General features: G+C 46.5%; 1 protein-coding gene across 1 annotated transcript in view; it reads right to left on the bottom strand.

Moving 5' to 3' along the window:
- The window catches only part of LOC144821564 (dedicator of cytokinesis protein 2-like), a 3201295-nt gene extending 3183417 nt beyond the window's left edge, over positions 1 to 17878 (bottom strand). The window contains exon 1 of the mRNA XM_078678750.1: positions 17715 to 17878. Coding sequence (XP_078534876.1) covers positions 17715 to 17757 — 43 coding nt within the window. The 5' untranslated portion in view covers positions 17758 to 17878. The remainder of the gene's footprint in view (positions 1 to 17714) is intronic.
- Between the last annotated feature and the right edge of the window lie 4703 nt (positions 17879 to 22581).

Here is a 22581-nt window from a genome sequence, read left to right as displayed (position 1 = left end):
AATAGTCTACCTTAGACATAATCAGAGCACCTACGACAGTTTTCCTCAGGGCGAATGGGATGTAAGGCAAGATTTTTCTAAGAACCTTTAGTGTGAAGAAGCAGGGCGAAGTGACCTGGTTAATTTGGGCTGTGCTAGAGAGGTCCTTGTCCATTATGAAACCAAGGTTTCTGACCTTGTTTGCCGGGGTGGGACAAACGCCGGCTTCTGGGGGCCACCAGAGATCGTTCCAAGCGGAAGGTTTTTGGCCAAACTCAATCACCTCAATTTTTTCGGTGTTGAGTTTGAGGAAATGAGAGTTCATCCATGCCTTGACGTCTGACAGACAGTTTCTGAAACTGGTGGCAGTGGCTTCTACAGACTGAGCCATTGAGATCACCAGTTGCGTGTCATCAGCGTACGAAACTAAATGTAGGCCATGGGATTTAATCAGTGCGGCTAGGGGTGTGACATACAGATTAAAAAGGGTTGGTGACAAAGCCGACCCCTGGGGAACTCCGCAGGGCAGGAGGAATTCCTCAGACAGAAATCCGTCCCAGTGGATTTGGTGGATGCGTTCCTGCAGAAAGGTCTGGAGCAGTTTTAAGGCGGTATGTGAGATGCCCAGCGTTATTAGTCTATTCAAAAGGACATCGTGGTTCACGGTGTCAAGCGCCGCAGTCAAATCTAGTAAGATCAGAGCGGCTCTGCCTCCTTTATCCATGGATTGACGAATGTCATCGGATGCAATGATCAGGACAGTTTCTGTTGAGTGACAGGCCCTGAAGCCATGCTGCGTGGGGTCTAATAGATGGTTGTCCTCAAGGTGTTTTGTTAGTTCCTGATGGATACTTACGTATCCATTTGAATAACACTTTGTATTTATTTTATAATCGGAAATGTATCTATTTGAATAGCATATCACCTTTATAATGTGACTGTCTATGTATCTGTAATCATGCAGTTACAACGTGTATCGAGATGCTTGCTATGCTAAAATTGGGCAAAGGCCTTAAGTATTTGAATTTCGCAAGGTTTAACTTTCAATGTTAATAGTTGCTTCGCGTGCAACATTTTTCTCTCCTCTGCAGGTGCAGTTGCATGGGCTAAAGAATAGAGAAAGGGAAGCTTGAAAGGAGTACTCTTGCCACGGATGATAAGACTAACAAATGAAGGGGGGACTGTCTGTGAGGAATTAGGAGATGGGTAGAATCCAAAGATGCTCTGAATATGTGGGCCATAGAAGGGAGTCGTGAGTGTAGCTGCCAAAAAGTATTGTTTGAAGGTGGACACTAATCAGACTTTTCATATGGGATTCTAGAAGGTGCTTTCTGTGGGTATCATTGATGGGGTGGGCGGTAAACTCCGCTCCCCTGGCGGAGTTCGTGGAGTTTTGTCATTCTGTGCTACACTTAGAGAGTGGAGTTTGGCAAAAACTCAGCTGGCAGAGCGGATTTCACCGGCGTCCCCCTCGTTCACCCTTAGACATAATGCCCAGAGGCCTGCCAATCACCAACGACATTTCTCTGATATGATGGCCGGGCCGTGAGAGATGGGCAGCTAGTGGCTAGTGCATTCCTGAGCTGCTAAGAATTCGACTTCTAGCCTGACTCTCCCAGGAGCCTGCAGTCTGGCTAGCAGATACTGCGCGGGCGTAAACTGAACACACACATGAGGGCCATTTCAGCCCAACAAGTGTTGATGCTCAGGCAGCTTGGCCCGCTCCATGCATCCCTTTCTGCCCTTCAAGTGCCACACAGGAAGTCCCTGGCAGTGGGGATCATAGAGGATCTCCAGCTGTCCCTCATGCCCCCTCAGGGGGGAACATCCTTTACAACGCAACTGTTACAACGAAGTGCCTTTACGACGCAACCATTACAACGCAACTTTTACAACGACTTGCGCTGGGGGACCCTCTAGGATAAGGAATAGTTTCCGACACCTTCCCTACTATCCACGGGGACTGGAGTTGGAATAGTAAATTAAACTATTCACTATCCAGCGCCCCCCAACACAAGTCGTTGTAAAAGTTGCGTTGTAAAACTTGCGTCGTAAAGGCATGCGTTGTAATAGCATGCGTTGTAACGTCATACATCCCTGCCTTCTTCTACCAGCTTCGGAACAGCAGCCCATTGTGAGGCACACTGAGGCGAACCGAGACAGAGTGGGGAGACACCTTCCTTTTGAGCCCCCCACAGTTGGGTCCTCGCTGCTGCGAAGAGCAGGGCTAAAGCTAGAGTCAGTGCCAGTGAGAATGTGGCCTTCTGCACCGGGCATCTGGCTTAAACATATGGTAGTGTTTTCCCTTAATATCCAATTAGTCCCCAGATTGAACTGGGAACCAGTTACCTTTCATTAGCTAAGGATCAACATCTAGCATTCCCCAACGGATTTTCAGGCTGCATATCTGAGCACAGTCCCTCCAAGCCCAGTTTGCCTCATGGTCTTCTCTTCCAGTTTCACAAAGAGCATTTGCGCCCGCTCTGTGCACCCCCAGCACACTTCGGTATTACGGAAGGGGCCACACGCGCTTTTGCCAGCATGTTCTCAAGAGGGCGTTCCCTAATTTACATGGGGGCGTGGACCCAGGCAAATGAGCGAATCCATTTGCCTTAGCACCCGTACGCATTATCGATGCAAAAGACACACAGATGATGGACGGAATGTAAATCAAATCAAACATTCAGCCCCAGTCAATCGATCTGTGTTAAAACCATCTTCTTTTGCTCACCATCCCACCCCAGTTTAGACCAAGCCATTTGCAAAATAGTCTTGACCCTGAGCTTCATGGGAACAGTCCAGACTGAACTGCCAAGCCAGGTCCTCCCTAGACTGGAAACAAGCATCCTGGGACCGTTTTCGGGTTATCACCCCTCATCACCAGGCTAGCTTGAATCCAGTGGCAGAGTGAGCCCAGGACTCATGTCTGGGCATACCCAGTGCACTTAGGATAGCAGCCCTCTGGAAGGGGGAAAAGGGGTCCTATGGATGCCCCAGACATCCCCTTGCAGGCGGGTGCAGTCACACACTGCACCCACCTGCAAGAGGATCTCTAAATCCCTTTAAAAGTGCAGGTGGGTTGCCGCCTGCACAGTGAAACACGGAGCAGCTGCTTCAAAGCCTCTCCACTTTTCACCTGAATGCACTGCCATTGGGGCAGCGCATTCTATGCAATAGGACACAATTTCCTTGTTTGCACCTGGCGCACCTGTTTTAAAGTGCACCGGGCACAAACATGGAAAGTGCGCCCTCCACATAATGGGGCCCCTGGACTTAAAACACTATAGTGTAGATGCACAGCTTCAATGGGTGTTTCGCTGGCTGTCTGGCCACCCCCTGCATGAGACGGAGTTCACACATAAAGACTTTAAGGTGGAGTTACTGAATTACTCATTGTTTTCTACTGACCATTTTACACAACGCCACCCAGGGCTATTCCACACCACTTTCACTTGCCTTTATAGAACCCATGAATTCACTAACATGAAGAAACTCTATGCTCCTCCACAAAACCTTTGCTAGGGCTTCCAACTCACAGAGGATGCTTTACTAAGGGCAAGGCCATCAGTGTTATGCTGCAGGCCTCTTCCAATTGGGGGATTTGTTTGTTGACGGCGAGCTGCTATATTTCCAAACCCTTATGGCAGACTACATTCTTCAGCCTGTCAATTCCTTTCTTACAAACTCCTTAAACAATTGTTAAATGCTATATTTCCTATCTGCCATCTAGCACCAACCCCCATGAGGAGAACCAGATGCTCTACACAATAGGAACTGGCAGAATACTAATAAGATGGGTGCACTTTCCTGTACATGGGGACCAGTCAAGGCCTTCTCTCCATGCTAAGTTGAATACTGACGTGCCAAACCTCTGCCCGATGCAAACTGGGCTAAAATATTGGAATATCCCCCTAAAGTATCCAACGACTCCCTTTTTAAGTATATTCAATTTATTATTCTGAACTAAGCATAACATACACCTGCCCGAATTAACCAAACATATACCTTGGAGCCGCAGCTGTATCTCCTCCTATATGTAGTTTGATGCCAATTTGCTTCATAGGCTTTGCCTTTGCCCTACGCTCCTTCCAGACTGGCAGAGAGCTCTTGTGGTGTTGTTGACCACAGCTGGCCGTGTACTAATGAATTCCCCCAAAATGGGCGTACTCCCCACCCTAAGTTTTAGAAACTCTCTACCCAGTTCCTCAACCTGGCTATTCTTCCAGCAGAACGCAAGATTACATTGCATTAGAAGGATTCACTTCCTCCGACTATCATACGTTGGATCAAGGCCTCTGGGCCAGATGTAGGCAATCCCAATTTACCTATTCTTAAATACCGAATTTTACCGATTCGATATTTAAGAATAGCTAAATGGGATGTAGATACATTTTCGGTATAAATTACCGAATCTATAAGATTTGGTATTTTACCGATTCGGTAATTGCAGTTCATTCCTATGGGCCTAGAGGCCCATAGGAATAAATGGCAATTACCGAATCGGTAAATACCAATTCGGTAAAATGGGGAAAACATTCAAGAGTGCCAGGGTGTCACTTTGACACCCTGTTGCACCCCTGAATCGTGCTTGTGTGCAGATGTGGCACACATGTCTGCCACATGGCACAGTTGAAAATGCACAGATTTGCATTTTCAAAGGTATTCGTTATTTACCACCAACTTATAGTTGGTAGTAAATAAAGAATCCTTACAGGTGAAGAGCACTCAATTGAGTGCTTCCTACATTTCAGATTCGGTAATTTACCGAATCAGTATTTAAGAATTCGGTAATTTACCAAATTCTTAAATACCGATTCGGTAAATTACCGAATCTGAAATGTAGCCACCTACATCCCAAATGCCTAATACCAGTTGATAACGGCCGAAATTCTGTAATTTCGGCTGTTACCGACTGTTATAAGGGTTCCTACATCTTGCCCTCTGTCTCTTGATTTTGATCTGAGAGCACCTGTTATACAGGGAGGAATGAGCTGGTCTGAGAAAATATTTTATTACACGGGTGTGGCATATTTTAGTGGGGGGCTTTGGAGACTGCACCACGGATAATACTTTCTCCCTGTAATTCACCCTTGACACATACACTTTTGAGATACCATTTACAATATTTTTCCATAGGGCAGCACCACAAGCCTTCCTGCTGCGCCGCCCTACGGCAAAAGAAAAGAGAAAGAATGCGCCGTATCTATCAGATATGGTGAATTCCTGTCCTCTTTCCCTTGTGCTGCTGCTCAATTTTACTGCCTTGCACCAACGCAGGCACCTTCCTGCACAAAAACAAACAATTAATACATTTACTGCAAAATAAAGCACACAAAGAAAAAAGGAAAAACCTAGGAGAAAGAAAGTAATTTATCCTTGTTATGCCTCCCCTGGGGAGGCATAGGCTTTTGACGTATTCCAAGGTCTGCAGAACGTTGTAAATCTGGGAACGTGTCAAATGCTATGGGTGTTACATGGGAACACCCACCGTAACACCCGTGGCACGCCTCCCCATCGCAGTATGAGGCAACGCAGGGGCTTGTGCTGCGTTGCCTCACTCCATATCTACCAGGCCATGAAAAGCCACACAGGGTGGCTTAAGGTGGCCTTGTAGAAATGGCTCTTCACTGTGCGCCACCGGAACGTCAAAAAGGTGACGTTCAGGTGGCACTCTGGGCTTGTAATTGAGCCCAATAGTTTCTATATACTAGTTGTTTATGCGACATCTATTCAACTGCACAGGGCAGTGGTCTAAGGGCTCCTATCTTCGACATGTCATGATGTAGCCCTAGAACACTTTCTTGTAAGTACCAGAGGGTTCATGGCTCTGCTTCTCTACGCTGATAGGTAAGGTGGTAGCAACGGGGCAGAGGGGTGGGGCGGAGGCAGCGGGCAGACGGATGGGGTGGTGGCAACGTGCTGAGGGATGGGGCAGAGGCAGCGGGCAGAGGGATGGGGCGGAGGCAGCGGGACAGAGGGATGGGATGGAGGCAGCAGGGCAGAGGGATGGGGTGGAGGCAGCGGGGCAGGGGGATGGGGCAGAGGCAGCGGGGCAGAGGGATGAGGCAGCGGGGCAGAGGGATGGGGCAGAGGCAGCGGGGCAGTGGGATGGGGTGGAGGCAGTGGGCTGAGGAATGGGGCGGTGGCAATGGGACAGAGGGATTGGGTAGAGACAATGGGGCAGAGGGATGGGGAGGCAGCGGGGCAGAGGGATGGGGCAGATGCAACGGGGTAGAGGGATGAGACGGAGGCAGCGGGGCAGAGGAATTGGGCAGAGACAGTGGGACAGAGGGATGGAATGGAGGCAGCGGGGCAGAGGAATTGGGCAGAGACAGCGGGACAGAGGGATGGAATGGAGGCAGCGGGGCAGAGGAATTGTGCAGAGACAGCGGGACAGAGGGATGGAATGGAGGCAGCGGGGCAGAGGAATTGGGCAGAGACAGTGGGACAGAGGGATGGAATGGAGGCAGCGGGGCAGAGGAATTGGGCAGAGACAGCGGGACAGAGGAATTGGGCAGAGACAGCGGGACAGAGGGATGGAATGGAGGCAGCGGGGCAGAGGAATTGGGCAGAGACAGCGGGACAGAGGGATGGAATGGAGGCAACGGGGCAGAGGGATGGGGCAGAGGCAACGGGGCAGAGGGATGGGGCAGAGGCAACGGGGCAGAGGGATGGAATGGAGGCAGCGGGGCAGAGGAATTGGGCAGAGACAGCGGGACAGAGGGATGGAATGGAGGCAGCGGGGCAGAGGGATGGGGCAGAGGCAACGGGGCAGAGGGATGGGGCAGAGGCAACGGGCTAGAGGGATGGAATGGAGGCAGCGGGCAGAGGGATGAGGTAGAGGTGGAGGCAGCGGGGCAGCGGGCAGAGGGATGGGTATGGACAATTTATTATGAGTCAGCTTATTGCACAGAAATGTTTTTAAATTGTGTGTTAACTCTTCCTAAAGAGCCCAGCACTGTTCTTCTGCAACTATATGATGTAATCTATTGATAAATACCTGGCTACTATCATGCTAATAACCTTTTTATCGATGGTGGGACTTTACAGGCTAATAAAACATACAAGGGAGTTTTTTGTACACTGCCCATCTTATACTGAATTACTTAAAAGCATTCCCAAATTTCACTATCAAGTAAATTAGACACATTAATTAGATTGATTTGACTTAGATCACACAATTTAGTCATGCAGGGAATCCGGCTTTTAACCCCAGCCTTCCTGGTAATACATAGTGCACTTAAGCTACTGACTAGATTAATTTAATTTCCTCAATCCCCTTTAAAACCAGAAGACAGTGTTCTTGTACTTTTCTGTAGGATGAATAGTACATTGTGTTAAATGAATACAAATCACAGGTTAATATGGCACAATATCTTTTAAAAAAAGGTACATAATGAAGATAAAGGAATGCATAACACCATCTGCTAATATCGCTGGCTTTTTAGACATTGTATAGCTAGTGTAGAGGTGGGCAAGACATTGAAAGCTTGAGCCGGATTTGAGCTTGAAGCCTGGCTCCTGGCTGGAACCTGAAGCCCAGAACGAGCAGAGCTTTCATGTGGCTTTTTCTTGCCCCCCTCCATCTACCCAAGATGTGGCGTTAGGTCATGTGGCTGCTGACTTTGGAACTGGGGAATCAGGTTTGAGTCTCTGCCTCGACTCAACATTCTGCGATTCTGGGCACTCCACTTAATTTCCCAGTGCATATAAACAAAGGATGTGACCTTGTACAATGTAAGTGGTGCTTATGTAAAGTGCTCCAATATCTTTGGGTCGAGTTCACGCTATATAAAAACTGCAGGAAAATGAACAAAGAAGTAAAACCTAACCCTTAACATAAGGAAAGACAAATACATGCCCATTTCCTGTGTGATTTGTACAAAGTTAAATTGCAAACTTGGACAAATTGTTTCTTCCCCACTTAAATTGTGTGATCTTTGACAGCTATTTTATTTCATTAAAACTCTTTTTACTTTATTCATGCATTTGAAATCACTTTCAAATGTGTGAGTTGTGAATACCATCTGTACAAAAACCGATTGCATTTGATTTAATAGACTCAATGTGACATATTAACGTCAAGACTTCACATTAAAGAAATACACTTCATTTGAATTTTAAAGTGATTGCATCATATGGTATGTGATGTTTGTTACATAATTTACATAGCAAACATATCAGGGTTCGGCTCGTGCACGGGCTCTAGAACCGAGGCAGACCCTTGGCTTAGCTCTGGCTCGGATCGCCCACCTCTACGCTATTCAATGCAGCATTTAAAGTACATTAAAAAAAGTATGGATACTGCATTGGCGACTGGATCAGTGAGCATGGCGGTGATATCAAAGGTGTGTCTAAAAGAACAAAATATGAATGAATGAAACATACAAAAACAACAGCTGATGGACAGAATGCAGAACAATGTCATACATTCACCCTAGTACAAAGATCTGGGCCTGAAATCTATCATTCTTTTGCTCACCATGCCATTCCAGTTTGAACCCAGTCATATGCAAATCAGTCCTGACCCTGTGCCCCATGGGAACAGTACAACCTGAACTGCCAGGCCAGGTCCTCCCTGGACTGGAAACAAGCATCCTAGGACCGGTTTCGGGCTTTCAGCCCTCATCAGCCAGGATAGCTTGATTCCAGTGGCATGGAGAGCACGGGACTCACGTCTGAGCATACCCATCCCACTCGGGGTGACAAATGCAAATGCAAAAACAACAGTTGATGGGCAGAAAGCAGAACAATGTCATACATTCACCCCAGCAGTTTTCTGAATGAATGAAACAGCATTTGTTAAGCGCGTAGCTACCCATGGGGCATTCTAGAGGTGGCAGTAACAAAGAAGGACATCGCAGCACACTTAAGGGAAAAGTCAAGTAACTAGTAACTAGTTTGTGGATATTTCACCATCAAATTAAATAACACTCATCTTAACTGATAAATAAAGATAAGTTAAACTAATCAGTGGGAAATGCACTCTTTTATTACATGAAACCCCCATTGGTCAATGAGATCACTACCGATGTCGGTGTGGGCAACGAGAGGCCCACTGAATTGAATCCTGTTTGGTGCAGCAGGGAAAAGGGGCTTGTGTATTTTTAGTGCTACAAGGAACCTGAAAGTACTGTGAATTTTTAAGTCCTTATTTTAAATGTGCATTACACACAGTATAATCTAGGTTGCTACGAAATGTGCATATAAATGTATGTTAAAGATAAAAAGTGCTTCTAAATGATAGATTTCAGTAATATGCAGACTATACCTAGTGCAAACATTTTTAGAACTGTCCATTAAAAGCGCGTACTCATCAGCTCAGCTTGGAGCACCTTTACAATACCTCTAAAAAAATATCTGTCTTCAGGAAGATTCAAATGACTCCATCAATTAGGGCCTAGAGGGCTCCAGAGCTGTCTTTACATTTGCTGCTTAAACAATTGCACACATTTGCATTTCTTTGGGGAAGAAGGCACCCCAGCAAGAAGGCTTCTTTCTATTTTGCTGCCTGCCCTTCTCTTGGGTACACAGCCCAGGAAACACCTCTCCTGTCCTGCCGCTTAAGCTGGGGAAACTCAATTGTGTAAATTTTGTGCTTTAGCTGAAAGGCTGAAATTACAGACAAATGCCTTTGGTTAAGACATCAACCATGGACAACAGACATTAGGGTTAACTTATGGACAGTCAATGAAAAGTACAGACGAGTGGTGATCCGAACTGGACGGGGGGAGGTAAGTACAGAATCCCCCTTGTGGGAGTAAGGTTCAGTGCGAAGCAGATTACCAGTAAGTAATGAAAGGTTCCTTCATCCACCCCTCCTCATCACAGGCCTTTTCACAAGGTCACCGCAAGTTGTGATACGTCTTTAATACACATTTGCTCATACGTCACACACAAACAACAAGGTATAAAATAATAATTTGTAGGTCCTCGTGCCAGCTACCCCTGAGACTGTTCTCCTGTCCAGCTTGCCCGTAGACAGCTACCCTCTGCCCTCTGTCTACCTGCTGCCCTCCGTTTGTTCTTCCTCTGCTCATTTCATGATCTGTTTTGGTTTTTATGCTTGTTTTTCTACCGTCAGTGTTGCCCTCCTCTGCTCTGTTTTGCCTTTCTCTGCTTGTCTTTCTGCCCAATTTTGCCTTTTCAGTTTGTTTTTCTGCCCTCTGTTTTACCTTTTTCTGCTTTTCTTTCTGCCATCTGTTTTGATTTTCCTTCTAATTTTTTTGCGCTCAGCTTTGCCTTTTCTCCTTGTTTTTCTGCCTTCCGTGTTGCCTTTTCTGTTTGTTTTTCTGCCCTCTGTTTTGCCCTCTTCTGCTCTGTTTTGCCTTTTCTGCTTGTTCTTTTGCCCTTGGTTTTGCCTTTTTCTGCTTGTTTTTCTGCCCTCTGTTTTGCCCTCTTCTACTCTGTTTTGCCTTTTCTGCTCATTCTTTTGCCCTCTTTTTTGTCATTTTCTGATTGTTTTTCTGCCCTCTGTTTTACCTTTTCTGCTCGTTTTTCTGCCTTCCGCTTTATCCTCTTCTGCTTGTTTTTCTGCCCTCTGTTTTGCCCTCTGCTACTCTGTTTCCCTTTCTGCTCGTTCTTTTGCCCTCTTTTTTGTCATTTTCAGGTTGTTTTTCTGCCCTCTGTTTTGCCTTTTTCTGCTTGTTTTTCGACTTCTATGTTGTCTTTCTGCTTGTTTTTCTGCCCTCTGCTTTGCTCTCTTTTGCTCTATTTTGCCCTCTTTTTTTCCCTCTACTGCTCTGTTTTGCCTTTACTGCTTGTTTTCTACCCTCTGTTTTGTATTTCTGCTCATTTTCCTGCCCTCTGTTTTGCTTTTTTCAGCTTGTTTTTGGACTTCTATTTTGTCTTTCTGCTTGTTTTTCTGACCTCTGCTTTGCCCTCTTTTGCTCTATTTTGCCCTCTTCTTGTTGTTTTTTGCCCTCTGTTTTGCCCTCTTCTGCTCTGTGTTGCCTTTACTGCTTGTTTCTGCCCTCTGTTTCGTATTTCCTGCTTATTTTTCTGTCCTCTGTTTTGCTTTTTTCAGCTTGTTTTTCTACCCTCTGTTTGTCTTTCTGCTTGTTTTTCTACCCTTTCTTTTCCCCTCTTCTGCTCTGTTTTGCCTTTACTGCTTGTTTTCTGCCCTCTGTTTTGTATTTTCTGCTTGTTTTTCTGTCCTCTGTTTTGTATTTTCTGCTCATTTTCCTGCCCTCTGTTTTGCCTTTTTCTGCTTGTTTCTTCCCTCTTCCCGCTGTCTCCTCAAGACCTGTCACAGGGGTAGCTGGCACAACAGAGACCTCGCACCCCAGAGACCAGATACCCCAGGGGTGACAGTGCTGCGCTCTACAAATGCTGAGTAATTGATTGATTGATTGGTTGCACAGTCTTGTCAATTCTACGCATGTTACATGATAGTACTCACTAACTTCTAGTTTAAATGTATACACAGCTGTAAGAAAGACGCAAATACACGCCATCTGTTCCGCATGTATAAACTCTTGTCTGTGTGTGCAAACACCAGTGGTCATCGCACATTTTGTTTCTAATAAAGAATAAAATCCATTTTGACATATGTTTTAAAACTTTATTTTACCATTCCAAGATGGCTGACAGTCGCTTTGGAAAAGTTAATTAAAAACAAGATATGCATGGAATGCCTCACGAAGAAAAGCAGCAAGCAGCCCGATTGCAGTGTGCAGCTCCTGGGACATTCATTTAAACAATAGACCCATATGTTCAATGTTGCATGTACGCAAGCTTATAGGGCGGACAAGCGCAGACCGGTAAAACCAAATGCTCATCCACATTCGAACATTCAATTAAAGCCGTCACAGCAAGAAACATGCCCTAATGTGAATGTCCACGAAACCTGATATTGGTTATATGTCAAAGCGTATTTATGTAACATGTAAATACCAATAAAAATATATATTTTTTAAAAACATAAATATATAACTTTTGGTGTGTTTAGCGGGAAGAGGAGGGGTTTCGGGGTGGGCAACAAACGAGCGGAAGAGGGTAGAAGGCACAGCCGTGAGAAGGAAGGCTGGATGGGAAAAGGGAACGAGCATTTGGGGGAGAAAACAAGTACAGCGCTTTATTCTTCTTGAGCGCTATAAGAAAAATAAAAAAGTAGTTCACACGTATCCAATCAGAAGAATGCTAAATAAGATGGCAAAGGAGAGGCGGACGAAAGACAAGGATAGGAAGGGGAGTCTGCAAATCAAGAGCAGGGAACTAAAACAGAGAAAAAGCCAGCCAATCAAAGGCAAGGAGCTGACCCAAAACCCACTCTATGTACTGTATTGTTCACAACAGGTCTTAACGAGACCTCAAAGCAAGTGAGCATGCAGGCACAGAAAAGAAGAAAGTCAAGAAAGAGATAAGATTATTTTTGTGGCACTCTGCCATTTCTCAGATATTGAGATAAACAGCTATTGCCGGGCATTAACACAAATCTACTGTAGTTCTATTAACTCTTGGACAACATACATGAGAACGAGGCGGAGCCTGAAGAAACTTATATCTCTCAAACTTGAAGGTCACATCCATGCACCATGGGCCTCATTTCCACAAACGCACTTTATCTTGAAGAATGTTTACTTGCACGATGAGAGAACACTCTCAAACAGCTGTGTTCCTGGGCAACTGTGGGCGGAGCCCTGGCAGAGCACTAGCAACTATCATAAACCACCCTTAGTTTTGGGCTAGATCAGTGGGAGATGTTAGAAGCTGATTCTGTGCTCACCACATCTACATCAGATGATGTTGGCGGATTCTCGCTGGCGCATTGCAACGCTGGGCTTGATCAGCGGAGCCGGCCATACTGGACCGGTGGATCAGTGGACTGACGTATCAGTGGAAGACATTGAGAGTGCATCTTCACCTGTCTGCACTCTACCCTCCCTATAATAACAAAAACGGGGTGCACATCTGCCCTTCACTTCACTTCACTTTGCCACTGGATTCAAGCTATCCTGGCGGAAGACGGCTGATAGCCAGAAACCGGTCCTAGGAAGCTTGTTTCCGGTCCAGGGAAGGCATGGCTTGGCAGTTCGGGCTGGACTGTTCCCATGAGGCACAGGGTCAGACTGATTTGCATATAGCCATGTCTGAACTGGGGTGGGAGTGAGCTAAAGAATGGTGATGGATTAAACCCAGATCTTTTGACTGGGTGTGAGTGTTTGATTGGTTCAGTTGCTCCGCCCATCACCACCCCCTTTTGTACCGCTTCATAGGGTATAGAACAGGCCATAAGTGAGCCAGAGAGATCCCTATTGAGTATTAGTATACTAGACTCTCTACGACCCCTCCCCCACAGGCCATCATCCATTCAGGGTGTCGCGCTTCATCGTCAGGCCTGCTCCTCAGCCCTTGAGCTGCCATCAAGACCGCAGCTCTTTGATGGGGGCGGCGACTGTATTTGTATTCTTTTCTCTGAGCCACTTGTTGGATAGCATGGTCATTTCCAGAAGACGCTACAGTGAACCTCTTCCATCAGCTGGTATAGCCCTACTAATGAAATTGTCCAAAGAAGACCAAACCAGTATTTTATTAGCGCCTCCTGTGGCAACTCTGAAAACATGAGAGCTGGTTGTGATCATTCATTTCAGCTGCCCTTGAGAATGTAAACATGGTGTGCCCGCGGCTGCTGCAAGTTGGTCCTTACTGTTGATATGTAGAGGACAAAGCACCCGGACCAGTTGTTGATGCGCCTCGTCTGCCAATAGAGGAGGACTTCCTCACCTGGCTTGGGGAGAGCGGCGGTGGGTGAGGTGGCACTTGCACCTCTGGTTCTCTTGACATCTGAAGGTGCTGAGGTTTCCTACACCCCTGCTGTAGTGATAGCTTCTATCGCCCTTTTAGTGGACTTGGGTGGCAGCACACCGTGGACCCACTGCTGCCTGTTGTTGGAACCTTAGCTTCCGCCCACCATCAGCCCACTCTGCACACACTGACCATCAGAGCCTTAGTTTGCAGACTGCTGCGATTGGATATTCACAAATTTGATTCAACATGGTTTGCTTTTGCTTGGGCTTGATTTTGTCATTTAGCTGACACTTTCCTCTTTACCCTTTGGGTCTAACCCTTTCCTTCTCCCATCACTGTGTTGTGTCATGGGGAGGCTGCTGTGAATTTGCCCCGTTGCTCCCTCCCCGTATGTTTGTTGCTGTGACACCTCTCTGACATGGGAATGCATCCAGTTGGCACTCCATGTACTGTACACACTGTGACATGAAATAATGTGACCCCCCCTGCAGAGTGTAATGGGGGCCCCTAAGTGCCCCATATCTCAAGGATATTCATTGACTTTGGACTGAATGGGGCCCCTTGAAGGGTTGGGGGACCCTTGGAGGATTGGGGACTCCCATGCGCCGCCGGGGTGCAGGGACCTGCTTCACATGATTGGCTGGGTCATATAATGTGTGAACTCTGTGGGAGGGGGGGTATAATGCTGCTTTAGATATCAAAAATGATCGGTCCCTCCACTGCAAGGCCACCCTCTAGAATCGTATCTGAGCTGTCTGCATGGAGAGAGGTGCACCAGGGTTTAAGAAGTTCTCATTCTTTCTCACCAATACATAGGATATAGAATGTTTATATGAGCCCACTGGCCCAAGTGGTCGAATGTTTTGGCATTAAGATCGTGTCATATGCGGACAATACGCAGCTCCTGTTCTCCTACAAAGGGGATTCACTGAGCGCCAAAGAATCTTTTGCCCGCTGTATGAAGACGTTGTTAAAGTTCCTCCAGTCTAATGAACTACAATGCAACCCAGAGAAAATGGAGATCCTTTTGTTTGGGTTGAACCCTTTTTTTAGGGTGGACTGGAGCTTGGCCCAGTAGGTAGCCCCTCTGCTCTTCCCCACCACCACCGGGCAGAAGCCAGATACCTGGGCATGATGTTTGACTCCCAACTCTCCTTCAAGGCCCAGGATTCGGCGGTGGTTAAATCTTGTCTCTGGATCCTGTGTATGTTCAGGAAATTTCTTTATCTTCTCTGCCACTAATCTCAAGTAACGGTGGTCAGAGCGTTGATCTTGTCCTGATTGGAATGTTTTCAATGTTCTGTATCTGGGTATTCCTGACTACTTCGTCCTGTGCCTACAAGTAATACAGAACATGGCAGTACACCTCATCTACGGGCTACCTCAACATGCCTCTGTATCTCATTACAGGGAGAATCATCCCTTACTTTCAGTCCGCAAGCACATAATGATCAAAACTTTGACTCTTGGCACATCAAGCCCTCTACAACGGGGGTACGGCTCACTTAAATGAGAGGATCAAGGAGACGTACAGGCCAGAGAGACCGCTATGCTCTAGCAGCGCTGGCCTATTAATAATCCCCTGTTTCCAAACACTTCGTAGAGGGAGGTCATCCTTTATGGTCAGAGCAGCGAGTATGTGGAACCAGCTGCCTGGTCACTTGAGATTAATAAGGAAGGTAGCACCCTTCAAGAAGGCCCTGCAGACACATCATTTAAGCTTTAGGGCTCGGGTACACCTTTGTATGCTCTGCTCTGCCTCACCTGTTCTTCTACGCTGAGCGCCGGAACACTCTCCGAGTAGCTGTGCTCCGTATAGAAGGCATTCAAATAAATAAATACAAGAAGCTTTATACATTTCTGATGAGAATGGGTAGAATTCTAGTGGTAGGGGAAAAGACCTTCCCGGCGAGAACAAAACTGAATACCAATCCCTTGTTGATACGGTTTATATGGGAAGGCGCAGTATCCCACCACACCAGCATGGCGCTTATAAGAGGCATTAGCCGATGCTCCTTTTAGAACTGTGATTGGCAAGCACCAAGACATACTGTAAAATGAGTCAGGGAACAGTGGAAGGCACAGCAATGGAATGGGATGCTTTTAAGGTGGTCATTCGAGGTTCATGCCTGAAAACTTGATACGGTCTTCCGATTTTCCGTAGCCGGCAAAGTAGTGCTCTGGAAGTAGAACTGAGGGATCCTTAGCTGAGGAAAGCAAAGACACACTGACAGAAACCTAAAACAAACATCAGTCACTGACTGGTTGTGAGATTAAAGGCAAAAGTTATACGTTTTCCATAGATAGGCAACATATATAAGGTGAAATAAGTGTCTGACTACAGGCATGGCTGATGTGATCCGATACCCAGAGACGACTCATTTGTTCTACTAGTACCACCCCTGGGAAGACAGTCCATACCCTGAAATCAATGAGGCTTTTCTGGTTCATTACGAAAAATTGTATTCTGGGGATGTGTGTCTGAGAGGGATCAAACTGATAAATCCCTAAAGAACCTCTGTATGCCCTGCGTAGACGCCCTACAAAAGGAGATGAAGACACACCCGCAGCATGCAGAAGATAAGTAAGGCCACAGGACAACTTGCTAGTGGGAAGACCTGGGGGTCCCCTGGTCCACCCCCTGGGTTTTACTCTACCTACAGGATTAGATAAGCCCCTATTTAAACAATAGTGTCCTGTTCTTGGATAATATTTAGTTTGAACCCTGTATTTAAATAGGAGTTAATCTAGTCCTGTAGACAAATCGAATTATTTTGGTCCAGTTCACAGGACTGCGGAGCGAACCTTGGTTTCAGGGGTCAAAGGTAACCGCACAGCAATAGAAAATGAACAGGACTTTAAAAGCCCTGTTTACTTTGTGTAGTTCTCACAACTTGTCCCCCTTGCATCCCCTTAGACACAAACAGGAGGCTCTGGTGTGCTAAGGACAGAGCAAGGATAAACGTTGTGACTTGTGAAGCTATGGGGGGGTCAAAGGGTGTGTGACGTCACCTCTGCAACCCCTGGCATTTCAGTAAATGGACATCCATGGTTGCAAACGGCTCACAGCACCAAGGAACACGCGACACATCTCCACACCCGGGTGCAACAGTGGGCAGTACACCCACCCAGAAGATGCATCAGAGATGGGCAGAGTCGGCTCAACCCAAAAGGTGGCATCAGACTCCCGGAGCTCAGTGAATGAGATACAGCCCCCTCCCCGAGAGTGTGAACACAGCACAGCAGGATAGCACGTCACGGGAGGGGCCGGCACCAGCCTCCGGCCTGCGGTAGGACTCACTCTGCTGTTAGAAGCCCCCCAGGCAGGTGAAAGCGCTGCAAGGGCCATCAGTAACCGCGTGCAACAATTCCACAAAACATAAACTACAGCAAGAAAACTGTACAAATAATCCAACCACTCTCTTAATCAGCTTGATATGTGCTTTTATCTGATTTATGTGCTAGGCTCCCTAAGGCGCTATGTTCACCAGTACTCTCCTGTGTACAATCCCTACATACATTGCACCTCTGTGCTCCCGAGGCTAAACGGAAGCACTGCCCTGCTCGGATACCGCAATCACACGCACCAAAGTCACCTGTACATCAAACTCAGTTGTATATAAAATCTACTCGTAGTGCATTATTGCTGTACAGCGCTCCGACGCACAAGAAGCCTGCTTGGCGTTTTTCAAAACTGTTAAATAAGGACAATGGGAAAGAAGAAATAGAATACTTTTCGTATAGCCCACAGTGCCCTCCGTCACCTCTAGGCACTTGGCGGGAGACAAAGATCACACGAGTCAGGGTTGCGTTCAGTTTACAGATTGTGTGTAAGTGCCTGAGCTGCTTCCGTTCAGCGTGCAGATAGTGCGCCTGCGGTTCGCGGCGCTGGAACCGTTGCACTGAGGTCACACTTGAAACATGGCGCTGGCAGTGCCAGGAAGCCCTCGCTGCCCGCTGTTAGGCGCTGGCACTGACTCACTCACCCACTCCGTACTTCTCCTCGGTGGTGGGGGCCCAGGGCGCCATGGTGCCGGTCGGGGGTCTCTGCTCAGGGTTGGATGCACCAGAGTGACCCCTCGGAGCCTTCGGCCTCACGCTTCCTCCTCGGAGAGATGCAGTAAGTAGACACACTGCTGGTGCGGCGCACAGGCCTGAAGTGAAACCTGCTGCACAGTTCCCCTAAATGAGACGGAGAGGGGGTACAGGGGGTGGGGGGAGGAAGTAAGGGGTGTGCGTCTTCTGTTTGTATCTGCAGAAGTGCCTAGTGCTGTAACTGAAAACACGCTCGAGTGACACGTCACACTGCACTTGAGTAAAGCGGTAAACAACCTTTACAACACAACTTTTACATCGCAGAGCCTTTACAACGCAACCATTACAACGCAAACTATTACAACGCATTGCTCTGGGGGGCGCTCTAGGATAGGGAATAGGTTAATTTACTATCCAATAACCTTCCCTAGTGTCCACGTGGACTGGAGTTGGAATAGTAAATTAAACTATTCACTATCCAGCACCCCAAAGCACTATGCGTTGTAATGGACTGCGTTGTAATACTTACGTTGTAAAGGCATGCAATGTAAAAGCATGCGTTGTAATGTCATACATCCGAGTAAAGCATCTGTGTGATTGCTGCAGCGGCGGCACCCGATGCAGAGTGCATGGTCGTGCCAACATATAGTGGCAGCAAGTACGGGAGGCAGTGAAGTCTGCCAGTCACCCTGATACTGTCTCATTGCAAACTTTAGCAACACTGCATGACACGCCGCACGCGGAGGTTTGCTGCTGCTGGGGTACCGTGGAGGGATTATCGGGTGACTTTGGCCTCCCGGCTTTGGAGAGAGAGTCTTTTTACCCGGCCCGTTTGCACTGCCAAGTGTGTTTGCTGACATCCTTGCGCCTCGAACCAACAAGTGGGCGCGGTTGTTCAGCTTATAAGTGTTGTGGACCTGTGGCGCAGAGGAGTACATTGGTTTTCACCCCCTTGGGGGATCTGTAGATTAATCGCTATTAACTCTAAGGGCGATATGTATCATAGTTCCGTTTTGCGAATTCTAAATAGCGATTTTTAAGGAATCGCTATTTAGAATTCGCAAAACGGTATGTATGTAGGAAATGACTTATTTTTAGCGATTCCTGCACCTTCCTAAATTGCGATTAGCAAATTGCTAATCGGATATTTGCGATTAGCAATTTGCTAATCGCAAATTGCGAATATTTTCGAAGGGTGCAGGGGTGTCACAAGAACACCCTGCTGCATCCCTGAAACTGACATATGTGGGCATATGGCGCACATACATGCCCTAAGGGCATGTATGAGCGTCATATACCACCTTTGAATTTTAAATAAATTGCTTTTTCAAAAGAATTCGCAACTTACCACCAACTAGAAGTTGGTGGTAATTTGCGAATCCTTATGGGCATTTTTGCATTGATTTTTCTTTGATACATAGCACAATATTTAAGTGCAATCGCAAAATAAGGAATTGCAAATTTTGCGATTCCTTATTTTGATGCAAAAATGTTTGATACATACCATTTATCAAATTAGCATTCGCAAAGGCCGAAATTCTGCGAATTTCGGCCTTTGCGAATGCTAATTTGCTTGATACATATGGCCCTAAGTACCCTTGTCCTGATGAAGCCATAAAGATACAACTGGCGGAAACGCGACCGCGACTGCGTCGACACCATTGTGTTAAGGAGTCCTTTTATTTTCTATTTGTGTTTATTTAAATTCATGCGCCCCACATAAAATAGTTTGTTGAGAGAATTTGCATCCCCGGTGCCTGCAGGGTCTCCTTGGCAGATATATATCACTCGAAATTAGGAGTGTATATTTTGAGACAGGTCTTTCTTTAGATCTTTCGTTGGGTACACCTTTGTATATGTATATGTATTGTATATATTGTAATTGTGATTTGTATATATTTGATTGTATTGTATATAGTTGATATGTGCTTTCTCTCTATATATTTTTTTTCTGTGTGTCATTTTTTTCTTGCAGCATGTCTATATGTCTTTAGAAATTTGTGATTAGTAACCTCTATACATTAAGTTGTACAGAACTGGATAATTAATTTTTTTCTTGTTCGAAATTAAATGTTGAATTAATCCCTCTGTATCATCTTTTCTACTTTTTCATCTTTTCGATGTTCCTTGCCCAGATATGGGAGGGTGATGTGGGCAGAACCCCTGTAGTATTTTCAGCACATTACTGGACCGGCCAATCACTGGAGGAGCTGGACAGGGTCAGAACTGCAGGTGGCCAACACAGGTATACAGAGAAAATGGAGGCCGTGTTGTGACCAAAAACAGGTGTTCAGAGAAAATGGAGGCTGTATTTGTCTCCCAAGCACGATGACAGGCTGAACGATTTGGCATCAGCAGTAGGTCTGGGCGGTAAATTTCGTTCCGCTCGCAGAATTTGCGATATTTTGACATTTTCGCGTTCCGAGGAGAGCACGAAAATGTCAAAAAATTCGCAATCTGCCGCGAAACTGAAGTATTTTCCTGTTCGCGCTTTAAAAATGCATTCTTGTGCGCGCTGTAGCGACTTACCGAGTCCCTGCGTTCGTCGATGAGTTTTCCTATCCGTTCGCGTGCGCCACGAGATGTTGGATTGTTGGTAGCCGCTCACGCTATCCCACGAGAGGTTGCGATCGCGAACACGTCATTCGACCCGGAACAGGAAATAAGCATCGTGAGCAAGATGGCCGCGCCCATTAGCGACCGCATGGGCAAGTTAGCGATAAATTTCCCCGCGAGCACGCAAAAACACATCGCGAACGGGCGGGAAAAGCAATCTTCGCTAATGTTCTGCGTGCTCACGGATATTTTTAGCAATTTTGCGATAATTTGCGAAAGTCAATTTTGCGAATTCCGCCCACCCCTAATCAGCAGCTGACTGAGCATGAAAGACTAATATGCTAGGGGTGAGCGGAACTCGCAAAATTTCACCCCCCGGGTTTCCGCGGAGTTGCCTAAAAACTCTGCGAGATTCTGTGGACATCCATGAGCAGGCGGAGTTCAGAATGTTGCGCTGCTTGTGCTGATTTTTAGCGCCAGGAGCTTCTTCTGCGCTGTAAAATCAGTGTGAACAGCACCACGCGGCGTAGATTTTTCTACTCAAGTGGCAGGTTTCTCAGTGTGAACGGTCGTGACCTGCTGCAACTGCTGCATTGAGAAGTCTCACACTAGGGGACGCAAATTCTTGCTCGTGCTTTCCAAATGAACATTGGCGGTCTGCGCATGAGGAAAATCTCCGCCACACAACGGTTGGAAAAGTTTTGCCGAAGCACAACGGTCCAAGCAGGGCACGGAGTGGGCAAAACTCTGCAAACTCCACAGCAGAGCGGAATTTTAGCTCACCCCAACTAATGTACAGACGTTTTGATAAACAAGAAATCAGGGACCATTCCATGAGGAGCTTGGAAGAAGCAGATGATTCATGTTTCAGACAAGACTGCCCCCTCCTAGGACACCATTAACCATCTTTACATCCATCTAATGCTCAATGGCGCCTTTACCTTCCTTACTGAGTCTGAGCTCTGAACACCTCAGTCTTTCAACGCTCTCTTGAGAGATCTGATTTGGTCATTTACACCTTTTTGGTTTGTAAGATCATACAATGGGGCATATTATCAAGGGGGTTTATCTCTGCTTTTTTGTTTTAAAAGCCAAGAAAGTGGAGATAAAATTATCTCCCTATTACCTAGCTGTCACTAACACCAGTTAGCGACAGCTAGTAGGAGATAGCGACCATCATGGGCCCCGCTTTGCATGTCAGTGATATTTATCACTAATGATATGCAAAGTGGGCGTGCCAAGATGTTAGCGACTGGAAACAGTCGCTAACAACGCTATCTCCTATTACCAACTTTTGGAGATATTCGCGCTAAGCACGAATATCTCCAAAAGCTAACACCTGCCCTGAGCAGTTCTTAGCCATGTTATCCAATGGGAGGTGGATAACATGGCTAAGAGCATTAGCTCGGTAATGCATGAATATCACTGACTTTTCAGCGATATTCATGCATTGCGGCCGATTTTTATCGCATTTGCTAATCGATTGGTAATACCAAGGTTTATCTGCGATAAAAATCGCCGCAGCTCAGCGGTATATGTTTGTCTCTAACCAAGCAATAGCGATAATTATCACTATTGCTTGGTAATATGCCCCGAAGTTCGTATGTTACACTGTCAATTTATTTTTTCTCATTTGTTTTATCCTCGTTCTCTTGCTCTCTCTTCTCCCCTGTATCTCTGCCACTCCCGTTAGCGACATTATATTTTGCATTGTATGTGTGCTATTCCATGCCTGTATATCCTTGTATCGTTTTTTGACTGCAGATAAAAGCTGTGTTTAAAATAAAAATAAAAAACAGAATAGGCGAGTCGTGAGGCTTTGTAACTTCGCACACCCCTGGTTCAGGAGTGCTGATGGACCGCTGCCTGTCAGCGCCCGCCTGGCTGATCAGGAAATATATAGTCCCAGGTGAAAACTGGTTCTATTACTAGGACAACTGGCCCCATCACAAGGTATCTCTCCGCTGCCAGTCAGATGTAGTGCAAGGAAAGCCAACCTCTTCCTAGGGAAGGAAGGCTGCAAGTGATGCTGAGCATTACCACTAGAAAAATGCAGAACTCCTTTCAGTTCCAGATAGACAAAGAGGGGGGTGAGGATGTGGCCTAACGGCTAGGGCGTTTGACCTCAAAGCTGAGGAACTGGGTTCCAGTCTCGGCAGGGACGCTCAACATCCTGTGATTCTCGGCAAATCCCCGTGCCTTACACAAATGAATGCATGTGCCCTCTGTAATGCAACTAGTGCTCATGTAAAGGGCTCTGAC

The sequence above is a fragment of the Lissotriton helveticus genome, chromosome 2_2 (assembly GCF_964261635.1).
Source record: "Lissotriton helveticus chromosome 2_2, aLisHel1.1, whole genome shotgun sequence".
Lineage (NCBI taxonomy): Eukaryota > Metazoa > Chordata > Amphibia > Caudata > Salamandridae > Lissotriton > Lissotriton helveticus.
The sequence above is the reverse complement of the archived record's forward strand: the minus strand, read 5'-3'. Positions and strand labels throughout refer to the sequence as shown.